At 42.8% G+C, this 24,714-nt stretch overlaps 1 protein-coding gene across 1 annotated transcript in view; it reads right to left on the reverse strand.

Annotated features, from left to right (window-relative positions):
- Positions 1-24,714, reverse strand: part of dlg2 (discs, large homolog 2 (Drosophila)) — a 173,947-nt gene that overhangs the window by 147,975 nt on the left and 1,258 nt on the right. The window contains exon 2 of the mRNA XM_085364216.1: positions 14,165-14,296. Coding sequence (XP_085220342.1) covers positions 14,165-14,296 — 132 coding nt within the window. The remainder of the gene's footprint in view (positions 1-14,164; positions 14,297-24,714) is intronic.

The raw sequence follows: 24,714 nt of genomic DNA on the forward strand, positions 1-24,714 counted from the left end.
ACTGAACATTTAACAGTGTTTCCTGAAAACCCTCTCCTGTCTGATCATTTCCTGATAACATTTACATTTACAATAATTGATTACACAGCAGTGGAGAGTAGACTTTATCACAGTAGATGTCTTTTTGAAAGTGCTGTAACTAAGTTTAAGAATATAATCCACCCACTGTTATCATCTTCAATCCTCTGTACCAACATAGAGCAGAGCAGCTATCTGAACGCTACCCCAACAGAGGTCGATCATCTTGTTAATAATTTCACCTCCTCACTACGTACGACTCTGGATACTGTAGCTCCAGTGAAAACTAAGGTCTCTAATCAGAAGTACCTGACTCCGTGGTATAATTCTCAAACACATACCCTAAAGCAGATGACTCGTAATCTGGAGAGGAAATGGCGTGTCACAAATCTAGAGGATCATCATTTAGCCTGGAGAAATAGTTTGCTGCTTTATAAGAAAGCCCTCCGCAAAGCCAGAACATCTTACTATTCATCACTGATTGAAGAAAATAAGAACAACCCCAGGTTTCTCTTCAACACTGTAGCCAGGCTGACAAAAAGTCAGAGCTCTTTTGAGCCAACAATCCCTTTAACGTTAACTAGTAATGACTTCATGAACTTCTTCACAAATAAACTTTTTATCATTAGAGAAAAAATTACCAGTAATCATCCCACAGATGTAATATTATCTACAGCTACTCTTAGTACCATTGATGTTAAGTTAGACTCTTTTTCTCCAATTGATCTTTCTGAGTTAACTTCAATAATTACTTCCTCCAAACCATCAACCTGTCTTTTAGACCCCATTCCTACAAAACTGCTCAAAGAAGTCCTGCCATTAATTAATTCTTCAATCTTAAATATGATCAACCTATCTCTAATAATCGGCTATGTACCACAGGTCTTCAAACTAGCTGTAGTTAAACCTTTACTCAAAAAGCCATCTCTAGACCCAGCAGTCTTAGCTAATTTTAGGCCAATCTCCAACCTTCCTTTCATATCAAAAATCCTTGAAAGAGTAGTTGTCAAACAGCTAACAGATCATCTGCAGAGGAATGGCTTATTTGAAGAGTTTCAGTCAGGTTTCAGAGCTCAGCACAGCACAGAAACAGCTTTAGTGAAGGTTACAAATGATCTTCTTATGGCCTCTGACAGTGGACTCATCTCTGTGCTTGTCCTGCTAGACCTCAGTGCAGCGTTTGATACTGTTGGCCATAATATCCTATTAGAGCGATTAGAACATGCTGTAGGTATTACAGGTACTGCACTGCAGTGGTTTGTATCATATCTATCTAATAGACTCCAGTTTGTGCATGTAAATGGAGAGTCCTCTTCACACACTGAGGTTAATTATGGAGTTCCACAGGGTTCAGTGCTAGGACCAATTCTGTTTACATTATACATGCTTCCCTTAGGCAGTATCATTAGAAGACATAGCATACATTTACACTGCTATGCAGATGACACCCAGCTCTATCTGTCCATGAAGCCAGATAACACACACCAATGAGTTAAACTGCAGGAATGTCTTAAAGACATAAAGACCTGGATGGCCGCTAACTTTTTGCTTCTTAATTCAGATCAAACTGAGGTTATTGTACTCGGCCCTGAAAAGCTTAGAAATATGGTATCTAAGCAGATTCTTACTCTGGATGGCATTACCTTGGCCTCCAGTAATGCTGTGAGGAACCTTGGAGTCATTTTTGACCAGGATATGTCCTTCAACGCACATATTAAACAAATATGTAAGACTGCTTTCTTCCATTTGCGCAACATCTCTAAAGTTAGAAATATACTGTCTCAGAGTGACGCTGAAAAACTAGTTCATGCATTTATTACTTCCAGGCTGGACGACTGTAATTCATTATTATCAGGATGTCCTAAAAACTCCCTGAAAAGCCTTCAGTTAATCCAAAATGCTGCAGCAAGAGTCCTGACAGGGACTAGAAAGAGAGCAGATTTCTCCTGTATTGGCTTCCCTTCATTGGCTTCCTGTTAAATCCAGAATTCAAAATCCTGCTCCTCACATACAAGGTCTTAAATAATCAGGCCCCATCTTATCTTAATGACCTTGTAGTACCATATCACCCTATTAGAGCACTTCGCTCTCACACTGCATGCTTACTTGTTGTTCCTAGAGTATTTAAAAGTAGAATGGGAGGCAGAGCCTTCAGTTTTCAGGCCCCTCTTCTGTGGAACCAGCTTCCAGTTTGGATTCAGGAGACAGACACTATCTCTACTTTTAAGATTAGGCTTCAAACTTTCCTTTTTGCAAAAGCATATAGTTAGGGCTGGACCAGGTGACCCTGAATCCTCCCTTAGTTATGCTGCAATAGACATAGGCTGCCGGGGATTCCCATGATGCATTGAGTTTTTCCTTTCCAGTCTCCTTTCTCACTCACCATGTGTTAATAGACCTCTCTGCATTGAATCATATCTGTTATTAACCTCTGTCTCTCTTCCACAGCATGTCTTTATCCTGTCTTCCTTCTCTCACCCCAACTGGTCGCAGCAGATGGCCCCGCCCCTCCCCGAGCCTGGTTCTGCTGGAGGTTTCTTCCTGTTAAAAGGGAGTTTTTCCTTCCCACTGTCATCAAAGTGCTTGCTCATAGGGGGTCATATGATTGTTGGGTTTTTCTCTGTATCTATTATTGTAGGATCTACTGTACAATATAAAGCGCCTTGAGGCGACTGTTGTTGTGATTTGGTGCCATATAAATAAAATTGAATTGAAATTAAATTAAATTGGTTGTGACTTTCCTAGTGGCCTCTTCATGGTTCCAATTTGGCTGTGGGATTCCCAGGCACTTGTTGCCTTTTGGTAGTACAATCCATTCATTTTTGTCTACCTTTCCTCTCTTCGTTACCATCCAACTTCGTTCTCTAGTCCAAAATATATTTTTGTGCTGTTCCTGTAAATCGTAGTGGTGTAGTGTGGATCATTGAATTGATGTCTCGTTTACATTTGGCATTCAGCTTGGGTGCATGTAGGTGGGTAACGATTGCTTAATTTCGTAGTCAGTATCTGTAGCCAGCTAGCTCCACTAGCCACAGGTCTAGACAGCCTGCTGTACTTCTTAGGCATCCCTTTCTTCATCACACCTGTCTGCAGCTCTGATAGTTAACTATTGACAGCTAACTTCCTTCTGTGCTGCCTTGATCTTGGCCTATACTCTCCTTCTTCATGGGGGGTACTGCACCTTGTGGGTGTTAATCTTGTATCCATGCATCTCAGTAGTCACTACTGCTGTGGTTTGGACCAGCTGGTTGGTTTCAGTGATGGTTACAGTAGGGATTCAATTCAATTCAATTAAACTTTATTGATACTGAAGGTTGACCCAGAAGGAAATTGTCCCTAATGCTGCATTTATATCTTCTAGTAGACCTTTAGATAGTACTTCATGCAATATTCGTAATCAACCATGTTTTATACACACACACACCTACATATGATGTATCAAAATAGTATGAATTTATAGATGCCTCAATATGTAAATGATAGCACATATGACATGAGTGTCTGCAGGTGCAGGATACTTTTTGGGTGTTTTCTTATTGCACTACACCTGTTGGGGCAATCTGTTGGCATGTATTTACCACTGACAGGGACTTGTAGTGTCCTCAATATGTGATGCAATATCATCAGTGGGGGTTTCTTGGGAGCCCCCGCTATTTCCAGTGATTCGCTCCATGGGAGATGTCCCACTAGTGTTATCTCGTGAAGATACTCTATACTCATCCATTGACCAAGTCAATGGTTGAACGATGCCCCATGACACAGCACTGACCTACCCACGTTTTATCATGGTTATGGACAGAGTGTATCGAGTGTGAGTTGTGACACTTGCGCAGATGAGGAACGCACCAAATTTCTGGTGTCAAAAAACACCAGGAAATAGTTTTCCAGGCAGCTGACTATAACTCAATGGCACTGCATATGGAATATGACGGGGTAGGCGCCGACAATTTTCAACGGCAGATAAAGTACTTGTGTTGCTCGCTTCTTGTAGCTCAAAGTTACCCACCAAGTGTCAAGGGCCTTTCGTGGTCACACTGCAAGTTCCGAACATAGACTACAAGATGGTTCTTTCGGACAGGGGAGGAGCCACAAAGGCATATCACCTCAACCTCCTCAAAGCATGGAGAGGCACTGAAACCACTTCTCTGGTGAGCCTGATGAGCTTGGTAAAGGATAGAGATGAGTTTGGATTGGAGGTGCCAAATTCCACCATTCCCACCTCCCTCTATTGTGAAGACCATCTCACAAAGGCTCAGAGAGTAAAAGTTGCTGTATTGCAGAACCATTTTCCAGGTGGAGAACTCACAGCCAACCCAAAGAAATGTGTGGTTGGATGGATGGAGGTACAGTATCTCGGGGACAAGATAGCGGCCATCGTATCCTGCCAACATCCCAAGACCAAGAAAGATACGAGGCAGGCCAAACTTCACGAAACTGACTAGACCCTTAACTGACCTCGAGTAGTGAGATACAGCATTGTAGAAAAGGCGTGTCTGTGGCAACATTTTGTAATTTCCTCCTCAGACTCCCATTCACCATGCTCAGATCAAGCCCTGCTACAGTGGCTCCATTGCATGAAGGATGTCAATGCCCTAATAGTTCATCTAATGCAACATTCATATGTTCAGGGGTGATCAATCCTTACGTTGGGTGAGTGCTGAGAGTTTGTACATGTGTGCATGAGGGTGGGAATGCATGTTTGTGTCTGTGTGTGCCTGTTTGTCTGTGTCTTATGTCAGGTCGGGTCTTAGACTCCACCTCTCTGGGAACTCCCAGGCCCTCCAAAGTGTGGAGGCCTATCTCCCCTCACCACACTCCCTGCCGGTGACTGATGCCCTCAGGGGTCGGTGCATTGGTGGTTCTTGGTGTCCGGGGCTGGGCGCTCAGGTATGTACCAGCTCACTCCCGGTGGCTACTTGGCGGGACCTGGCGCCTGTTGCTCGGTCAGGCCTCTTCCGGGGCACGGGGGGCCCTGGGGCCTCCGGCCTCTGGGCCTGCAGCTCGGTTCACTCTGGCACAGCTGGCTGCTGGCAGAACCGGCGGGCACGCCGGTGCAGCCCCCTCTAGCTTCTGCCCGGTGGCTACTGGGTGACCCCTCGTCTGGGGATCCTCAGCTCTTCCCATGAGGGTGGCACGGATGCCCCTCCGGTGGTCCTCCTTGGGCTCTCGCACTCTGGGGCCTCTGGATGTCTGGGGCCTGGATCTCCTCCATGCCTGCTTCATGCCCTGGGGGACGGGGCTATGGCTCTCTACATCCTCTTGCAGACCATTACATGGGGAAACCATTTGAATACAAGCACGCTGATCCACACAGGTGTGCACACGGATGTTCACTGCTCGTAGACTTAAATTACACCTTTCTTGGCTGCTACTTCAAAGCACGTGGAGAAACTTTTACTTTGAAATGAATATAAACCTGAATGTGATATATGAGGAAACTTCCTGGGAAGATGAAGTGGACGCAGTGAAACAGCCAGCATTTCAATATCTGAGTTACTCATTTTTTTTCTCTAACAATAGTTTTACACCATTGTGGAAACCATCGATGCAGCCTGATATTCATACATATGGTTTATCTTGCATTTCATCAGTCTTATAGTGAATGACTGTACATTCGCTAAAATAACTGAGGGAAGTGTTTCACTCTCTCACAATCTGGCTCTGACCCCAGACGTTTTCTTCCCCCTCTATGTTTCCTTCTTTTTGTGGTGCCAGGTGTCTTAGTGACCAGAGATGTGTTTATGCTGTATCACCCTCAGCAGCTTTCCACATTGTAAGCTGACAAAGGTGTGTACAGTACTGCACAGGACAAAGGGGTCTTGGAATTTAAAATCTGGGAAAAAATGCCCTTCTATCTAATCATCAAAACCTAAAGCTTTCAGGACTGATTCTAGCCATACACAAAAACCCTACAGGAGACTATATATTTTTGATGATAATCATTTGTGATTTGATTTCAAACAAATGACTTAACATCCATGAACAGTGGTTTTATTCCTGCTATTGGTATTGTTCTCCTCTGACACACAAATGAAATCTGTTGGTGGTAGGACAAGTGAAACTGGAACTGATAAGCAGGATTGATAGGCAGGCAGACTAAAATGTCAAAAAATGGACTACTGAGAACCAGTATACAAGTAAATGGTAAATGGCCTGTATTTGTATAGCGCGTTACTCAGTCCCTAAGGACCCCAAAGCGCTTTACACTACATTCAGTCATCCACCCATTCACACACACATTCATAAACTGGTGATGGCAGCTACATTGTAGCCACAGCTGCCCTGGGGCGCACTGACAGAGGCGAGGCTGCCGGACACTGGCGCCACCGGGCCCTCTGACCAAGAACCGGTTTCATGGGGTTCAGATAGTTTTCAGATGGTTTTCTTAATTGTCAGGTGCTTTTCCAACATTGTTAGCTCTACAGCCCTCACATTCTAGCTGTGTAAGTTCAACAGGAACATTGTTAAGTGCTATGAAACAGAACTTGCTTTTAAGAATTTATTGTAAAGTCATCTGGTAAAACCTGTTGTTGAGCTACTGGTTCATTGTTCTTATCCTTTCCTGTAAAGCATATGGCCGGTCTCCACCATTTTGTTGAATTATTTTACCGAGCTGCTATTTTAACTAGGGTAGCACCATGGCAGAGAACCTTGCCCCTTTAATTATTGTTTTTTATTAAAATGTTTTAATTAAAGGTTTTGTATTGCCAGCCCTGCAACTGAAGTTCTTTTTTTTTGCAGCTCTATGCTTTTAGTAGTCTAATAAACTTTGATTTGTGAAATTGACCTGCCTCACCTAATAATGAGCCTTTGGGCTTTTGTGGCTAGTACAACATTTGCACTAGCTACTGTGATCTCTCCTGGGGTGTAACTCCCTCCCCAGGTGGCGCTGTCAACACCATTTAGTCACTTTCACCGGTTTTCCGCCTTCACGACGCCAAACATATAAGGCAAAATCAAAAATCGCAAATGTTGCATAAAACACATTTTTATTAATTATTCAGTAAAGCCATGATCTCCATAATCAGAATGTCATTACTGTCATTGTCACAGGTACAACAAAATTAAAAATGGTCAGTGCATCATCCCTAACAATATGAAAATATAAATAAAACAATAAAATTCAATGAAATCAATAAATAAAATACTTAAAGTGCTAATAAGAATAGTATGAGCAAACATTCACATACATGCTTCAGTCAGCGCATAGATTAATTCAAGAGTGCCGTGATGGACATTTTTTTGTAGCAGCACTCAGACGTGTTACTGCGGATGAATAAAAGCTGTGTTTGAGTCTATTAATCCTTCCACTGATTGCTCTGTGCCGTCTGCCCGAGGGCCACAGTTCAAACAGGGCGTGGCCAGTGAGGAATCTTTTATAATGTTCTGAGCTTTTTTACGACAGCGGGTATTGTGTAGATCTTCCAGCGTGGGGAGGGGGCAGCCAGTGATCCTTTGGCGATGTTAATGATCTCTTGGAGTGCTTTCCTCTGAGCCACTGTGCAGCTAGTGTACCAGATGCATATGCAGTACGTTAGTACACTCTCAATGGTGGCGCTGCAGAAGGACACCAGCAGTCTGTGTGATGTTATTCCTCCTGAGAATTCCCAGGAAGTCTCTGTTGGGCCTTTTTCAGCAGCTTGGAGATGTTCGCACTCCAGGAAAGGTTCTCCTCTATGTTGACTCCCAGGAAGCGGAAGCTTGCCACCCTTCCTACACAGTCCCTATTAATGAATAGTGGTTGGATCTCTGCCTTTTTCCTTCTGAAGTCTATTATGAGTTCTGTGGTTTTTGAAGTGTTGAGGAGGAGGAGTTGAGAAGGGGGAGTGTTGAGGAGTAAATAAAGACATTCGCGCCAAGCTAAAAGTGCAGACCTCTGCCTTTAACATATAAAGCAGCCAGGTATGACCTCCAAAAGTCCATAAAAAAGGCCAGAAAGGACTACAGGGACAAAATGGAGTCCAGCTACCACAGCTTTGACACCAGGCGACTGTGGGATGGACTGACTGCATCACTGACTACAAGAAGGACAACACAGTCAGTGTTCAGCCCACTGCATCTCTCGCAGACGAGCTCAACAACTTCTATGCTCGTTTTGACGCAGACAACAGAGGGCAGATCCTCTACCCTCAGGAGGACAGTGAGGCTGCAACTTTACCTCTGAAAACAGAAGCTGTGAGATGGACCTTTAAAAAGGTAAATCCTCACAAAGCTCCAGGGCCAGACGGCATCCCAGGCCGGCTACTCTGAGTGTGTGCAGACGAGCTGGCAGAGGTGTTCACCAACATCTTCAACCTCTCCCTGAGGCAGTCAGTGGTCCCCACGTCCCTCAAAGCATCCACCATCATTCCTGTTCCCAAAAAATCTGTGGTCTCCTGTCTGAATGACTACCGTCCTGTTACACTGACATCCGTCATCATGAAGTGCCTAGAGCGGCTGGTCAAAGGTCACATCTGCTCCTCCCTCCCTGACACACTGGACCCTCTTCAGTTTGCCTATCGGACAAACAGAGCCACAGAGGATGCCATCGCCCTGGCAACGCACACCACCCTCACTCACCTGGAAAAAGGGAATACATATGCAAGGATGCTCTTCATCGACTACAGCTCGGCATTTAACACCATCATCCCCTCAAAACTTGCCACGAAGCTCGTCGACCTTGGGCTGGGAACACCGATCTGCAGATGGATTCTAAACTTCCTCACAAACAGGCCCCAGGTGGTGAGAGTTGGTAAGCACACCTCCTCACCACTCATCCTAAACACAGGTACGCCACAGGGCTGTGTGCTTAGCCCCCTCCTATAGTCCCTGTTCACACACGACTGTGTTGCTAAACATGAGTCCAACATCATCATCAAGTTTGCGGATGACACAACCATCATAGGCCTCATCACAGACAACAATGAAACGGCCTATAGAGAGGAGGTGATGGCACTGTACGAGTGGTGTCTGGAAAATAACCTGACTCTCAACATCAGCAAAACTAGAGAGATGATAGTGGACTACCGGAAACGACCAGTCAGGGAGCACCAGCCCATCCACATCAACGGTGTCAAGGTCGAAAGGGTCAGCAGCTTCAAGTTCCTTGGAGTCAACATCACCGAGGACTTCTCCTGGACCCTTCACACAGACGCTGCTATCACGAAAGCTCGCCAGCGGCTTTACTTCCTGAGGAGGCTGAGGAAGTTTGGTATGAACGCTAACATCACCTCAAATTTCTACAGGTGTGCAATTGAGAGCTTACTGACGAGTTGCATCACAGTTTGGTACGGAAGCTGCTCTGCCAGCAGCCGTAAATCACTACAGAGGGTGAAGGCAGCAGAGCACATCACTGGCACGAGGCTTCCTGCCATTCAGGACATTTATCTCCAGCCTCCGTAAAGCACACAGCATCATCAAGGCCCACAGCCACCCAGCACATCAGCTCTTCTCCTTGTTACCATCTGGCAGACGTTACAGGAGCCTGTCTGCTCGGACTACAAGACTTAAACACAGTTTCTACCATCAAGCCATACGACACCTCAACCACAACACTTAAACACACACACAGTCCACAGGACGCACTCAGAAGCTACCTGCAGCTTCACAAGTACTCTGTTTAATCTGCACTGGTCACTCCACTTCATTGTTATTGATATTTATATTTTAAAAAAAGTGCAATACTGCAACAACTGCCACAAAACAAAATTTTTTATTTTTTATTATTTTATTTTATTTTATTTTTTTCTACTGTACCATTCTGCTGAGTGACTGTCTTCTGCTCGTCAAATACATTTCATTGCGATGTTGACCCTGTGCTAACTTGCATATGACAAATAAAACTGAAACTGAAACTGAGGAGGTTATTGGCCTTACACCATGACGACAGCTGCTCAACCTCGTCTCTGTAAGCAGACTCGTCACCCCTGGAGATGAGCCCCACCATGGTGGTGTGGTCTGCAAACTTCACAAAGATGTTGCTCTGGTGGAGAGGAGTGCAGTCGTGTGTGTAGAGAGAGTAGAGCAGTAGACTGAGCACAAAGCCCTGGGCTGAGCCCGTGCTGAGACTCAGGGCTGAGGATGTGCAGTGGCCAACTCTGACTCTCTGTCTTCGGCCCGAGAGGAAGCTGTTGATCCACATGCAGGTGCTGTATGGAAGCCCCAGGTCTTGTAGCTTGACCACCACTTTGTGTGGAAGGATGGTGTTAAAAGCTGAGCAGTAATCCACGAAAAGCATCCGCACATGGCTTCCATGCTCTTCCAGGTGTGTTACGGCAGCATGGAGTGCTGTGGCTACAGCGTCTTCCGTGGACCTGTGCGAGGGATTTGTTGAAGATCCCGGTGAGGGTCCCAGGATCTGAAAGTAAGCCTGCAGTGTGAGAGCGAAGTGCTCTAATAGGGTGATATGGTCCTACAAGGTCATTAAGATAAGATGGGGCCTGATTATTTAAGACCTTGTATGTGAGGAGCAGGATTTTGAATTCTGGATTTAACAGGAAGCCAATGAAGGGAAGCCAAAACAGGAGAAATCTGCTCTCTCTTTCTAGTCCCTGTCAGGACTCTTGCTGCAGCATTTTGGATTAGCTGAAGGCTTTTCAGGGAGTTTTTAGGACTTCCTGATAAGTCTACACAGAAGTTACTGTGATACCTTTTCCTGAAGCTTCCGGACGGCATTGTGAAAAACATCTGCTTAGAAAGAATCCATTGGCTCTGAACTAGGAGGCCTGAAGTATGAAGACTGCGTCCTATTGTGGCCAAATTCAGACATTCCAAGCAGAATGAGCTGAAAGGAACAGACTTCAGCAGGACCAGTTCCCCAAAGAGATCCTGGAGTGACACAAGGTCCTGTTCCCAGTCTGATGCAGCTGTATGCTGTCATCGCCACAGACCGGCGCTACGTGGACAGACAGCTCTACCATGACCCCAGCACCACTCCCTGGTTGTATTAACCACACTTCAGATAAGAATCCGCTAGATTTTTCTCTCCTCCTCTTCCATTAACACCTAAATAGCTGATTCATGTCAATACTTTAATCATCGTGATATCATCACAGATAAATCACCGTCAATCTCCACAGCATGGAGATTAAAACGTTTTCTCTTTCATCCCTCCCATTAGTGCCTTTGCATGTTTTTCTCCCGTCTCTCACTGCACCGATCAGCTGTTTCCTACTCAGTAACAAACAGCTCATAAACTTAAAAGAAAGTTGTGTGTGACTATTTTTTCACTTCGTCTTAATTTCCTTTTCCTCCCTTTTTTCCCTCTTGCTTCTGCTCCCTCAATCTTTTCACATGTGCGCGGCAATATCTCGGATATACACACTCAGCATCAGCACATCCACTACAGCCTCACAGCACACACAGATATGTAGGACACACACACACATACGTCCACTCAATGTGCACACACATAATCAAACAACACCTAGCACCCCTCTGGTCTACATATTGCACTCATAAAAACCTGTCACCACATTTTTTTAACACCCAGTGGACATGTTTTTTCTTATTCATTTGCGCGTCACACGCAGTGTGCAACATTAGTTACACACACACACACACACACACACACACACACACACACACACACACACACACACACACGCACACACAACTATGGGCACATTAAGGTTTATCCCATGGAACATACATGGAGCTGGCTCCAGAGAGAAGAGGTTATGGAAATGTAACCAGCTTAAAAATGACAGACGTGGTTTTATTACAAGAGACTCACAGACCTGCCTCAGCTAAAGATGAACCTAACTAACTGCAGTTCACAGATACAGTTAAACAGTAAATGAGCAATTATGGACTCTCCTCACCCTAACTGTAGGGAATATACTTTCTTCTCACATTTCAACTCAACAGCCGTCTGTGTGCATGGGTGTTGGACTTCCTCACTGGCAGAACTCAGGTGGTGAGGGTGGGTAGATGCGTCTCTAACATCACCATCAACACAGGAGCACCTCAGGGATGTGTCCTCTCGCCACTGCTCTAATCCTGGCTAATCCTGTGCTGTGTCTGCTGTACAGGACAGGATGTGTTCAGCTTGTCAAATTTACATAAATCTTCGATCCCAGCAGTGTGACTCTGAAGTGCTGCACTGTATGTTTGTAAGTTTTCTCCCCAACAAACAACGATGTCGACGAAACGTTTTGCTCCATCAAAGGCTCCTGCAGTAGCACCCAAGGAAGATGCCAACCATCGCACAAACAGTTGGACTTCTGGTAGGAGTTACCATATTTTACGGATTATAAGGCACATTAGGCGAAACAAAACAGTCAGAAAAGTCAAACTTTACTCATTCTTCTTGCTTCCTCTACTTCCGTACCATTGATGATTCATTAATGTTGAATTCTCTGGCAGCTGCTCTGTTCCCGTGTTCTGGACCTGAAAACATGGTTTGATCTTTGGTTTCATCCTATAATAATGAACTTATTTTTCTACGAAGGTTTGAACTTTGAGAGTTTAAACAAGAGAGAAAAGTGTGAAAATGTTCGTGCCTGTCTGAGAAAAGTGTATAAAGTGTGTAGTGAGAGGTTTTCCAGCCTTAAAACATCTATAACAATTGTAAAAACTAAAGTTGGCTCCTTCTCAAATTTCACCTGTCGCGGCTTATTTTTAGAACGTAACTCCCGCGACAAACGAGGGAGCGCTGTAATGTTCTTGGTGCTTGCTATTCATTAAGTATAGTAGACAGTAGATGGTAAAGATCATGGTTTTAACACAAGGTTCATTTAGCTTTCTAAAGCAGAAAAGAAAAGAAATAGCTTATTTGTCCCATATTCAGGGTATTATTTTGTTTCAGCATTTTAATATTAATTTGACCACAACAAACATATAAAAAAGACTAAAGGAATTTTGCGCTGCTGTGGTCATCAACCTCGCTGTCAAGCTCAGCAGACTGAGACAACTGGTGGCATCGTTCTTTGGGTTACGGGGAGGTGTGTTTGCTTTATGTGCAGTTGGCAAGCTCATCTGTACTTCTGTGTTTTTAAAGAATAAATACCTCATGGCACAACCACATCCAGCAGCATATCTACAAATCTGAGAGGAAACTCTCCTGCTAACAAACCTGCTAAAATATGCCATTAATACTAACCAAAAAATACAGTAACATTTGATCAGAGTCGTTCAGCTGCTCAGAGGAACGACTCCAGAGAGGCAGGGATGATGAAGGGGTTGAATCTAGACACGAGTCCACTCTGCACTGAGGGGGTTTAGCCAGAGTGACTATGCCACAGGCCAGATTATCATCTTACAAAGCACCTAATGCTTTGTAAGATGATTAAATCTATTTCAGGAGGGATTTATTCCATAGCAGAACTCTGTGATTGCAATGTCTTGATGGATGCTCTATCATCCAGGTAAGGAAATCCCCGAAGGTTGATTCTGTTCATCTGGACGTTTCAGCTGACGGCAGGTTTCCCCAGTCTTACAGTACATTTGCATAATCATTACAACTAGCACCACTGGCGAACAATGGGCTGTGAGGTCAGTTTTTTGATCATTAATATGCAAATTATTATGACCATTGATGAGCAACCATTGATCAATGACCACTGATCTATGCTTGCAATGTCTACATCTTTCTCACCATTAAAGGAATTTATAAGATGTGTTTGGCTATATCTTTAGATGTTAGCAGTAACGAATGTGTAACAATTGCACACACACTAATAAAACCTTGTAATGATGCTGTCAGTTTGAAGCAGTCAGTTGTGGTTTTGGAAAATATTGGACGATCTTGCAGCACCGCTACTCTGTCCACCATTCATACACAAGTTTCTCCCTGACTGGATTTGCCAATCAAAGCTGTGATCATGACGTTGCACCGTATTTCAACAGCATCACAGCAAGTTAGTAATTAAAGTCAAACTTATGAGAAAGGTGACCCTTTGAAAACAAATCAGTGTGATAAGAACTATTAATAAAAATGTATCTGAGGAGAACTTTTTTGTTTTAGCTGGACCCCAGCAACAATCTGGAAACTGTGACGGTCATTCATATTGCAAACCAGCCCACGCTACTCTTCTTGCATTCACTCTTCACAAGGTCACCAACACAGTGATCTATGTATTTACAAAAACTTTTGTTTTGAAAATCACCACAGTATGAACTTAAAGCAAATGCTGTCTGCTTGATACACTGTGGCTGTGCGACTTACCAAGAAGAGCTTCAAACAGGTTGCTTTTGAAAATCCCCATCACTCTTTGAATGGCAGTTTTGAGCTGCTGCTCCTCCGGTTTCCTCAGGTTAGTGCAGTATTCCTCCAAAAGTGCAAGGGCTCGAGCTGTGTCTGCAGAGCACAGAGGAAAAAAGGCTCTGGGGTTTCCTTGGTTTATTTTTCTCATGGATAATTTATGTAAAATATATACATTGATCTGGTAATATTTAATATCCTGTGCTAAAAGGTTGATTCTCTTCATCGAGACAAAGTATTTTCAGTGGGAGAAACGTTTTGTCACTCATCCAAGTGACTTCTTCAGTCTCAGCTGACTGCAGGTTTCCCCACTACCTTTGCATACTGACTGAAACTAGCCGACTGAAGAGAGGATGCCACACCGAGGATGGGGACAAGTGGGTGAAAAATTTGTCATCTAAGCAGAGAAAAACATCCTTGCAAAAGCGTTGAACTTTGCTGTGACGCCTAGACAAATCGTGCCTCAGAAAAAAGCGATTTGAAACAACAACATTGTAGATGTTGAAAGTTTCGGCCTGTCTCAGCAATGCAAGGCCACCAGCATCCAACATCAGCATGGAGGAGAGGAAGGTACTCACATCACTTATTAATGACAGCAACATTATCATCCTTCAGGCAGACATGGGTAGGGTTGCTAAACCAGAAAGACTATCATGACCCGTCATTAGGCAGCTTGAATTTAGTTCGGAAGTGAGAGATGTCAGTATGGACGCAGATGATGGGCTCGTACTATGTTACATCTCTCTTCAATTGTGTTCCAGTCACTGAAGCAGTGGGAGTAGTTCATAAGAGATGACAGGATGACCCCAACCTCAGCAACAGGACCACTCTCAGCACCAACCACATGTGTTTGCTCCGTGTCTTCATTCCACACATTTCATATACAAGGGTCAGTACTATTACACATTAACTCAGTGGACCGACACATCAAATTCACCAGGGAGGATATGAAAAGTGGCAGGTTAGCCTTCTTAGACTGTGAGATTTCCATCAGTAATGGGGGACATCTAAAAGCTGATGTGTACCGTAAACCTGACACAGCGGCCAGGGAGGCAGAAGAACATCAAGAAGGCCCTGAGTAAATGTGGTTATCCCAGCTGGACTTTTGTCAAAGCTGGGAAGGCTCCTAAAGAAAGCTCCAGCTGATCCAGGAGAGAAGGACAACCGCTGCCCACCTGCAGTGATCCCGTACGTGTCAGGAGTATCGGAGCAGCTGAGACGCATTTTTTCTAAACACCGCGTCTCTGTGGCTTTTAAATCCCAAAACACGCTGCGCCAAAAACTGGTCCACCCCAAGGATCGGGTCCCCCGACACAAACAGAGTAACATAGTGTACGCTGTTAAGTGCAGGAGGACTGGCAGGATTTATACATCGGGGAAACCAAACAACCTCTGGCTAAGAGGACGCCACAACACAGAAGATATACCTCATCAGGCCAGGACTCTGCAGTCTATTTACACCTACAGGCCAGTGGACACTCTTTCAATGATGAGGATGTAACATCCTGGACAGGGAGGAACGCTGGTTTGAGGGCGGAGTCAAGAAGGCCATTTACGTGAAAAGGGAAAGACCATCTCTGAATGGAGGAGGGGCCTAAGGGTACATCTGTCACCATCTTACATGCTGTGATTGCAGCCATTCACCAACTCTCTGTGAATGGCACTCATGGCTATTGATCAGTGGTCATAATTTACATATTAATGATCAATCACAGTGATCGATCACATGCATTCAGTGGTGCTAGTTTCAGTCTTTGTGCAATGTCCTGTTTGTAAGGTTGGAAACCTGCAGTCAGCTGAGACTGAAGACGTCACCTGATGATGATGAAACGTTTCTCCCACTGAAAACGTCCAGATGAACAGAATCAACCTTTTGGGATTTACTTACCTGGATGATTGAGCATGCATGAAGACACTTAATATCTTGTGGCAAAGTTGTATAAGATAATAAAAGGGACTGACAGTGATGCATGGTGTTTATGGCATACAATAGATCTTTTTTTCCATTACATACTGGATCTGGCTGCATGGTGTGCTCCCTCCTGGTACAAGAGCAGAGAGAAGCGCAGCACTGATGTTTGAACAATCTGTGTTTCAGTTCAAAGGTGGTGTATGGGGTGGAGGCTTGTTCCACATCAGAAGGCAGATGCATAGATAGTTGTTTATGCATGGAGGAAAGCTTATGTGGACAATTCTGAAAACATGAAGCTCGAGCAGTTTAGAGCTCATGACCCTAAACAGAACCTGTGAGCAGAGGTCTGCTGGGTTCATTCAAATAGAATTCTCGTTGATTTTGTGACTCTCTGAACACAAATTGTACCATTTAACACAATTTGTCCACTTAGAAACACTGGCCTTCAATATCCAACACATTAAGTACAAATTAATCTCTCTCAAGTTACACCTTTTCAAACTCAATTAGAAGAACACTTCATTTGTGTGTCAGCGTATAAAAGAGATCTCAAATGTCTTAGTCAGATGTTAGGCAAGAAGATGGAGCACCGAGAAAATAGAAAAACTTTAAGCGACAGCCTAACACGCAGACAGTTTATACTATTTCTTCGGTTCCGCGTTGTATTGCAGTAAAAACTAAATACCTCTTTCGTTACCCTTTTGTATCTGTGCACTAACGTTCTTTGTAATCTAAAAACTCCCACTAGGGCTTATAAACTCTCCACCAGTTGGTCTTAGAACTGAAGAAGCTTCTCGGATGAGAGGTGAAACGTCTTCAAGGAAAACTTAAAGAAGTCCAGACGCTTTTCTTTCCAAGATCTTTAGACTACCATGACCTGGATGACTGAGAACCTACAAAGACAAAGACTCTACTATGTAGAGTTTCTCACTGTATTTAACATTAATGTAGGTGAAATTACTGAGTTTTATGAAATACTACTAAATGACATACGCTGCTCTTAAAAGTATTTATCCCTTTCCTGATTTCTTATTTTTTCCATATTTGTCACACCTACATGGTTTAGATCCTCAAAGTTTAATATTAGACAAAGATGACCCCAGAAAATGCAGAAATTCCACATTTGTTGGAAGACTGAGTTTAAATATAACCTATCAAAGTGAAGTAAGTTAAAAGATCTCAAGAACAGATGAGTAACAAAGTAATAGGAACCAATCAGTCTGGAAACAGTTACAAGGCCATTGCTAAGTAAGTAAGTAAGTAAGTAAAATTTATTTATATAGCACTTTTTTAAGACAAAACGCTGTTACAAAGTGCTTCACAAGAAAACATGTCAAACAAACAATATAGCAACATAAAGAAAGTATAAAAGCATATCAAAAAAAAAAAAAAGCAATAGTACAATATAAATATAAAATAAAACAACATGTTACGCATTAACATTTCCCAAATGCCTGTCTAAACAGATGAGTTTTAAGCTGTTTTTTGAAAGAAGCCATCGTGTCGATGGTGCGTAGTGGGGGGGGTAAACCATTCCACAGTATAGGAGCCAGGGTTTGAAATGCGTGATCCCCCTTTGTTTTCAGACGAGTCCGTGGGATAGATAGACGACCGCTATCAGTGGATCTAAGAGTTCGCTTTGGAGAATAGGGCTGGAGAAGCTCCGAGATATAGATGGGGGCCCCACCTTGTAGAGACATAAACGTAAAGGTGAGGATTTTGAACTTATATCTATACTCAACCGGAAGCCAATGCAGGGATTTTAGTATAGGAGTGATATGGGAAAATTTATTGCTATGGGTCAAAAGCCTTGCTGCAGCATTCTGAACCGCTTGGAGCCGATTTAGTGAGGCCTTAGATACGCAGGAAAAGAGTGCATTACAATAATCCAGCCGGGAGGAGATAAAGGCGTGGACAAGCATCTCCAGTTCGGTTGTGGAGACAATAGTCCTGAGTTTGGCAATATTTCTTAAGTGAAAAAAGCAAGAGCGGGTCACGGATTTAACATGGACATCAAAGGACAAAGATTGGTCGAAAATTATCCCAAGATTCCGGGCAGTGGCTTTTATCGACGATGAAAAAGCACCCAGATGTTGACTAATCTGTGGCTTGATATTCTCCGGGGCTAGGATTAAGCACTCAGTCTTGTCTGCGTTCAACTGCAGAAAATTGTTTGTCATCCAAAGATTGATTTCCTTAAGACAGTCCATAAGAGTGGATAGCTTGTCTAATTCCCAGGATTTAAAAGAAATGTATAGTTGGATGTCGTCCGCATATAAATGATAGGAAATATTTTTGAAACCGCTAATGATCCGGCCTAAGGGAAGAATATATAGTGAAAATAATAGGGGGCTTAGAACCGAACCTTGTGGAACTCCACATAGAAGCTTAGCCACGTCTGATTGGAAGTTTCCCACTGAAACTAAAAGCGTCCTATCTTCCAGAAATGAGGTGAACCACTTTAGAACAGATCCTGATATCCCTACCGTGCAGTTTAAGCGATCGATTAAGATCTGATGGTCAACGGTATCAAAAGCTGAGCTAAGGTCCAGAAGAACCAGGACTGAGCAATCACCCCTGTCTGCAGCCATCAAGAGGTCATTTGTGACTTTCAGCAGAGCTGTTTCTGTAGAGTGTAACTTTCTGAAACCCGATTGAAATTTATCAAGAATGTTATGCTTCTCCAGCGCTTTCTTTACTTGTAGCCAAACAACTTTTTCTAGGATTTTTGAGATAAAAGGAAGTTTTGAAATGGGCCTGTAGCTTGACTGAAGTGTTGGATCCAGGTTAGGCTTTTTCAGCAGAGGTTGAATAACCCCCTGTTTAAAGCACCTGGGGACAGAGCCAGATAGCAATGAATGGTTTATCAGCGTGACCACAGAGGGCCCGATGGTCTCAAAAACTTTACAGAATAAACGAGTAGGTAAGACATCAGCTAAACTCGTTGAAGGATTCAATTGAGTCAGTGTTTCCAATAAATCCTCTAAAGAAACTGGGAGGAAAGATTCCATAATTATGGGGTGTGGACGATCATGGTTGGTGGGGTTTCCTGAGGGAGTTATGTTATGTCTTAGGCAACTAATCTTATCTTGGAAAAATTTTAAAAATTCACTGTAGTCCTTATCTGAAGAGACTGGTGTACATGGCGTTGGGGGGGAGACAAAGCTACTCACTGTATCAAAGACAATTTTCGGGTTTCTTTTTCCTACTGCAAGTAGTTGAGAGAAGTAGGTGGCTCTTGAATCTGACACCATGTCATTAAAGGTAGATAATAGTTCTTTTAAGTGAAGCTTGTGAACCTCGAGTTTTGTGATTTTCCACAGGCGCTCGGTTTTACGGCATATTCGCCTAAAGCTGCGGATAGCTTCTGTAAACCAGGGCGGGCGTTTGACAGTACTGCCTTTCCTGATTTTAAGAGGAGCCACTTTATCTAGAATTTTTTGACATTGTGAATTGAAGGAGGTCATCTGCTGATCTATATCGTCTGTTTCAGATAAATTGTTAACAAACAATTCCCTAAATTCTTCTACCGCTGAGTCGCTGATTAATCGTGAACGCTTCTCATAAACAGAGGGTAGAGTGTCATAAGTAGAAGAGAGATCAAATAAAAGGTATTTATGATCACTAATAAAAATGTCTCTGCAATGAACTGGGCCGATATCCAGACCCAGTGATAATATCAGGTCCAGGGTGTGGCCACCACTGTGTGTTGGCCCAGTCACATGTTGGACAAGGTTAAAAGAGTCTAAGAGAGTAAGAAAATCCGAAGCGGCGTGACATGAACTGTCGTCAACATGAAGATTGAAATCCCCCAGCAGAAGAATTTTTTCCAGCTTAATGGTGGAGGATAGAAAATCCCCAAACTCCACTAAGAAACTCCTAGCTAGTCCTGGTGGCCTATAGATTAAAATCACATAGAAGGGGTGAGTCCTATTGATCTTCATCATCTGGATTTCAAAGGAGTTAAAGGAGGGGGTCTTTACCAGCCGACAAAAAAAGGAGTTTCTAGAAATAACTGCCAACCCACCACCACGTCCTGAGAGACGCGGTGTGGTTAAGCACTTACAGTCTGCTGGACACAGTTCTTTGAAATGGACAAATTCCATATTCCGCTGCCAAGTTTCAGTTAGGAACATAAAGTCCAGGTTATTCCTAATGAAAAGGTCGTTGAGAACAAATGCCTTATTTGAGATCGAGCGGCAGTTTAATAGAGCCATGTTAATCGGCGGTGCTGGAGTGTCACTGTTTACACCCTGAGGGGCTTGGTGTAGGTTCGCACTGCATACTCCTCGGGGTTTTTTACCGTTTAGTATAATCCGTGGGACAATAGGACGGTCACTCACATGGTCTAGAAAAACTGTTTTCAGACACGGCGTCCTGATGAAGCCCATGCGAGGAGACTGTGCATTAAGCTGGAGGTCCGCCTTAGCAAAAACATCCACTGTTGAGAACTCCAAGCAGGCCGTTAAATCAGCGGTACTCTTATATTTCCGTAGTCTCACTTGGATGCCCGCTCTCCTTCCTCGTCTTCTCTGACGGTGATTTGTCCGGGAACGGCGGCTCCGGTTTTTCCCTGGCCCAGGCAAGCAAGGGACGTAATGGGCAACAGCTGATCGCCCGGAAGGTGGAGAGAAGCCTCGAAAATATTTCCAGGTTTCATCCATAGATTTCATAGTTGATTTAATCCGAAGTAGAGTGTGGCGATCGTAAACATAGGTAGCTGTAATCTTATCCACAGACAGCAGCAAAATGGGTAATGCAACATAAAACAGAAGAAGAACACAGAGTCTGACAGCGGCATTGCCGATCACAGGCGCCATCTTGTCACTCACTCCAGTAACAAATGCTAAGACGTTAGGACTCCAGTGATTTACTTTGACAGCCATTATCCACAAACGGGGAAATCTTGGAACAGTGGTGAACCTTCCCAGGAGTGGCTGACGTGTCAAAATTACTCCAAGAGGGCATTAGCGACTCATCCTCGCTTGCCTAAGCTCATTAATCAACAATAAGAAAGAGACTGGGCAAAAATGGCCTGCATGGCAGAGTTCGACAAAACCACTGCTCAACAAAACAAGTATGATGGCTTGTCTCATTTTTATTGATGATCCTCAACATTTCTGGGAAAGTATTCTGTGGACTCACAAAACAAAATTCAAAATAAAAAGATCACACAACAGTCAAACACGGTGGTGGTACTGTGGCAGCTTTGGACTGCTTTACCGCTTAGAGCTCGGACAACTTTCTATTACTGATGGATCCATGAATTTTGCTCTTTACTAGAAAATCCCGAAGGGGAATGTTGGCCATCGGTTTGTGGTCTGACACTCCAGAGCACTTGGGTTATGCAGCAGGTCAATGATCTAAAACAGACCAGTAAATCCAGCTCTGAATGCTATATTGATGCAAATAAAAGTTATGCATTCAACTCTTTCCTGTTTGTTTTAAGAGTTTTCTATTTGCATTTGTATTCATTTATTTTGCACTTATAAAATGTACATTATTCTCTTAAGAGAAGAGATTCATTGTACAAGATGCATCTGCTACTACTACTATTCAGTTTCTGGGCAGGTAATAAGAATACACAAAATCACATGATCAAGGAACAAATGATGTTAGCAGGACATCACCTCAAAGGTTCTGGTTGTATCTTCTGAGCAAAAAAGAATAAAGCAATATTAAATGTAAGTTGCACATCCAGGTTACAAATTAAGTTCTCAGAGCTTATTATTGATAATAATTATTATATTTAATAAGGTTTCTTCAATTATGAAATTACCTTGGTTTCTCAGTGATTTGATTGGTTTTCATTTTGTAACACTTGGTTGAGACCAGCAGGAGATGAAATAGTTAATCTGATCAAATTAATAGTAAATAAACTTCCACTGTTTCTCTCAAGTGAGTAATGAAAGTGTTGAAAGTGGGAACTGATAAGAATGTAGTGATTCCAATTCCATAATCAGTATCACTTATACATTCTATTCCTTATCAATTCTCTTATCCTAATTGGGTTATCACTGGCACCACCATTGCTAAGCAGCATATCAAAGACATTCATGCAAATGAGCTGCAATACTGCGCCGTGAAATGTTTGTACGTGTTGGAGGTCAGTCGCCCCTTTGTTGTGATCAGTGTTGGGGTTCAGAAAAATGTATTACACATATTATACAGAATACTAATGTTCATGTTATGTTAAGTAACACTCATGTTACTTAATTTGTTACTAGTTGCATTATTTTCACGTTTCTCCATAAAAGGAACTGAAACACACAATAATCTCATAATTCCTATTTAAAAATAAAAACCTCAGCCTACAGTCCCAGACACCAACACACGTCTATCATAATGAGGACGTAAATATGATGTTTCTCTTAGTATTTAGCAACAAGAACCAAAGATGAAAACCAGCAATCGCTACACTGATTTGACTTTAGAAACATGAACAGATGAAAATGGAGGTTTCAGCCTGACTGCTCATCACTGCTTTTGTTACCTGTTGAATTTCAGGATCTGGCTGCCGGGCCCTGGACTCACTGAGCTTTCACATGGCTGCTTATTACCATGCTGTCTGTGCAAAGAGCCAAAGTTGTGTTAGCAGTATAATGCAGTGTTTCCTGTCCTGGACGCAGTTAGCACTTTAACATTGCACTCTTGTCCTTTTGTGCAATAAAAATAAAAGTAATGTCCATATCCACACTGTAGATTGCTCCATTTTTTCCTCCTCCAGCAGAATCGATGGGCAAGCAGACTAACAATTCCAAGGAATTCAACTACTGGGAACCAGTTCTCTACAAGAACTGGTTCTTGAGTCCCATCCCTAGTTGAAAGGTAACTATATTGTGTATGCTACTAGTGTTTTTCACATGCTTCAATGTGGAATCTAAAATGATACCTACACATTGAACACAGCAACACTGTTTACCTCGTGATCATTTACAAGTGTAGGAGAAATCAGTATAAAGTATATTGTTACAGTCATTAATATACACATTTAATAACAGAGGGACACCAGGATCCATCGTTGTGCCACAGACACCTTGTGATAACTTATTTTCTAAATATGATTTTATCCCGTTTAAAACACTTGTAGAAAACAGAGTGTAAAAGCATTTCTGTATTTACTGTGTGAAACGCAGAAACACTGCACCTCGTTTATACAGGTTAGCCTTCATAGCCCCTGCAAACACGCCCAGCTCTAAACTGGGATAAAACACAGCATCATTTAACAGATGTGTTTTCAGCTGCTGCTAAATGACTTTTTTCCAATAATTTGGAGACAACAGGTCATCTTCAAACTGGTCTGTAATGGGCTACTTTGTCTTTATCACCACCTTTATATGGAGAGTAACAACTGCACTGTTGAGAGCAAAGGGAAATATGGATACATGATTTTAGAGGACAAGAATCAAGCCAACCAGTGTTATCAAGTTATTTGAAAAAAGTAATTAGTTACTAATTACTGATTACTTCTCCAAAAAAGTAATCCTGTTACTAGGCTGATTACTTATTTTCAAAAGTAATTAGTTACTTTTTAAAAACATGATATACAACCTGAGTAGGTAATGAAGCAACCGGCCTTTCAGCCCAATTCTATTTTTTCTGCATAATCCATCATATACAATGTAACCACATGGAAAAGCCTCTGTTTAAAACTTGTTTTATTCGTTTTAATGCAACTGTCTTTGACTTGAAGAAATTCTTTAACATTTAAACCTGTTTCCTGCATATTCCAGCAAATAAAATAACAATGTTTTGTGTTTACACTCTTTCAACTAGATGCAAGTAAAACTCAGCAAAAAATAAATAGAATCAAAGACTCAGCAGCTCTTAAATCTATTGCCACCTGTTTAGCAGGAGTGGGGTGGGTGGAGGTTTGCCCACAGCGGTCATGTCAGTGGGGGGATCCGGGGCTTTCTCTGTGAGCGTCACGTTCCCGTGGCAGCGTGCTCGCTGCTCGCTCAGATTTGAAGTTTAATCTTTCGCTGTAGAAAGAAGTTTTCTTCCCACAGAGTGAACAGCGGACGCTGATGTTTTTGTCACTTTTACAGAATCAAACTCAAAGTAATGTGATTACTTCCACGCTTTAAACGCTGCACAGTCGTACCCTCTCCATCGCTCCATATTATCCATGTTGATCTGCACACGTCTGTTGCTGCCACGGACGTCGCACGCTCGTACGTCATTGTCATGAGACACTCACACAAACAAAATCACAGTTTAGTAACGCAGTTTACGGGAAAGTAACAGTAATCTAATTACTTTTTGCAATAGTAATCCCTTACAATACTCGCTACTCGAAAAAGAGTAATCAGATTACAGTAACACGTTACTTGTAACACATTACTGCCCATCTCTGCCCCCAACTGACTTTGAATTTCTTAGTGATGTAATCGTTTGACCAGTGGTTTAAAATTAAACTTTCTCATTTGTGCCTACAGACAGTAAATCTGTGTCAAACACCAGGACACAAAGATTCACCCAGATGTCCACACAACTCTACAACAGACTCAATTAAATAATTATTTACAACAATGTGCAAATAGAAGACTATCATTTACGTTTGCACCATTAAGTTTTACTCCATCTCTCTGTAATCTCTCTG

Source organism: Diplotaxodon limnothrissa, linkage group LG10 (assembly GCF_057381915.1).
Source record: "Diplotaxodon limnothrissa isolate DT_005_m linkage group LG10, D_limnothrissa_male_GT1.1, whole genome shotgun sequence".
In the NCBI taxonomy this organism is placed as follows: Eukaryota; Metazoa; Chordata; class Actinopteri; order Cichliformes; family Cichlidae; genus Diplotaxodon; species Diplotaxodon limnothrissa.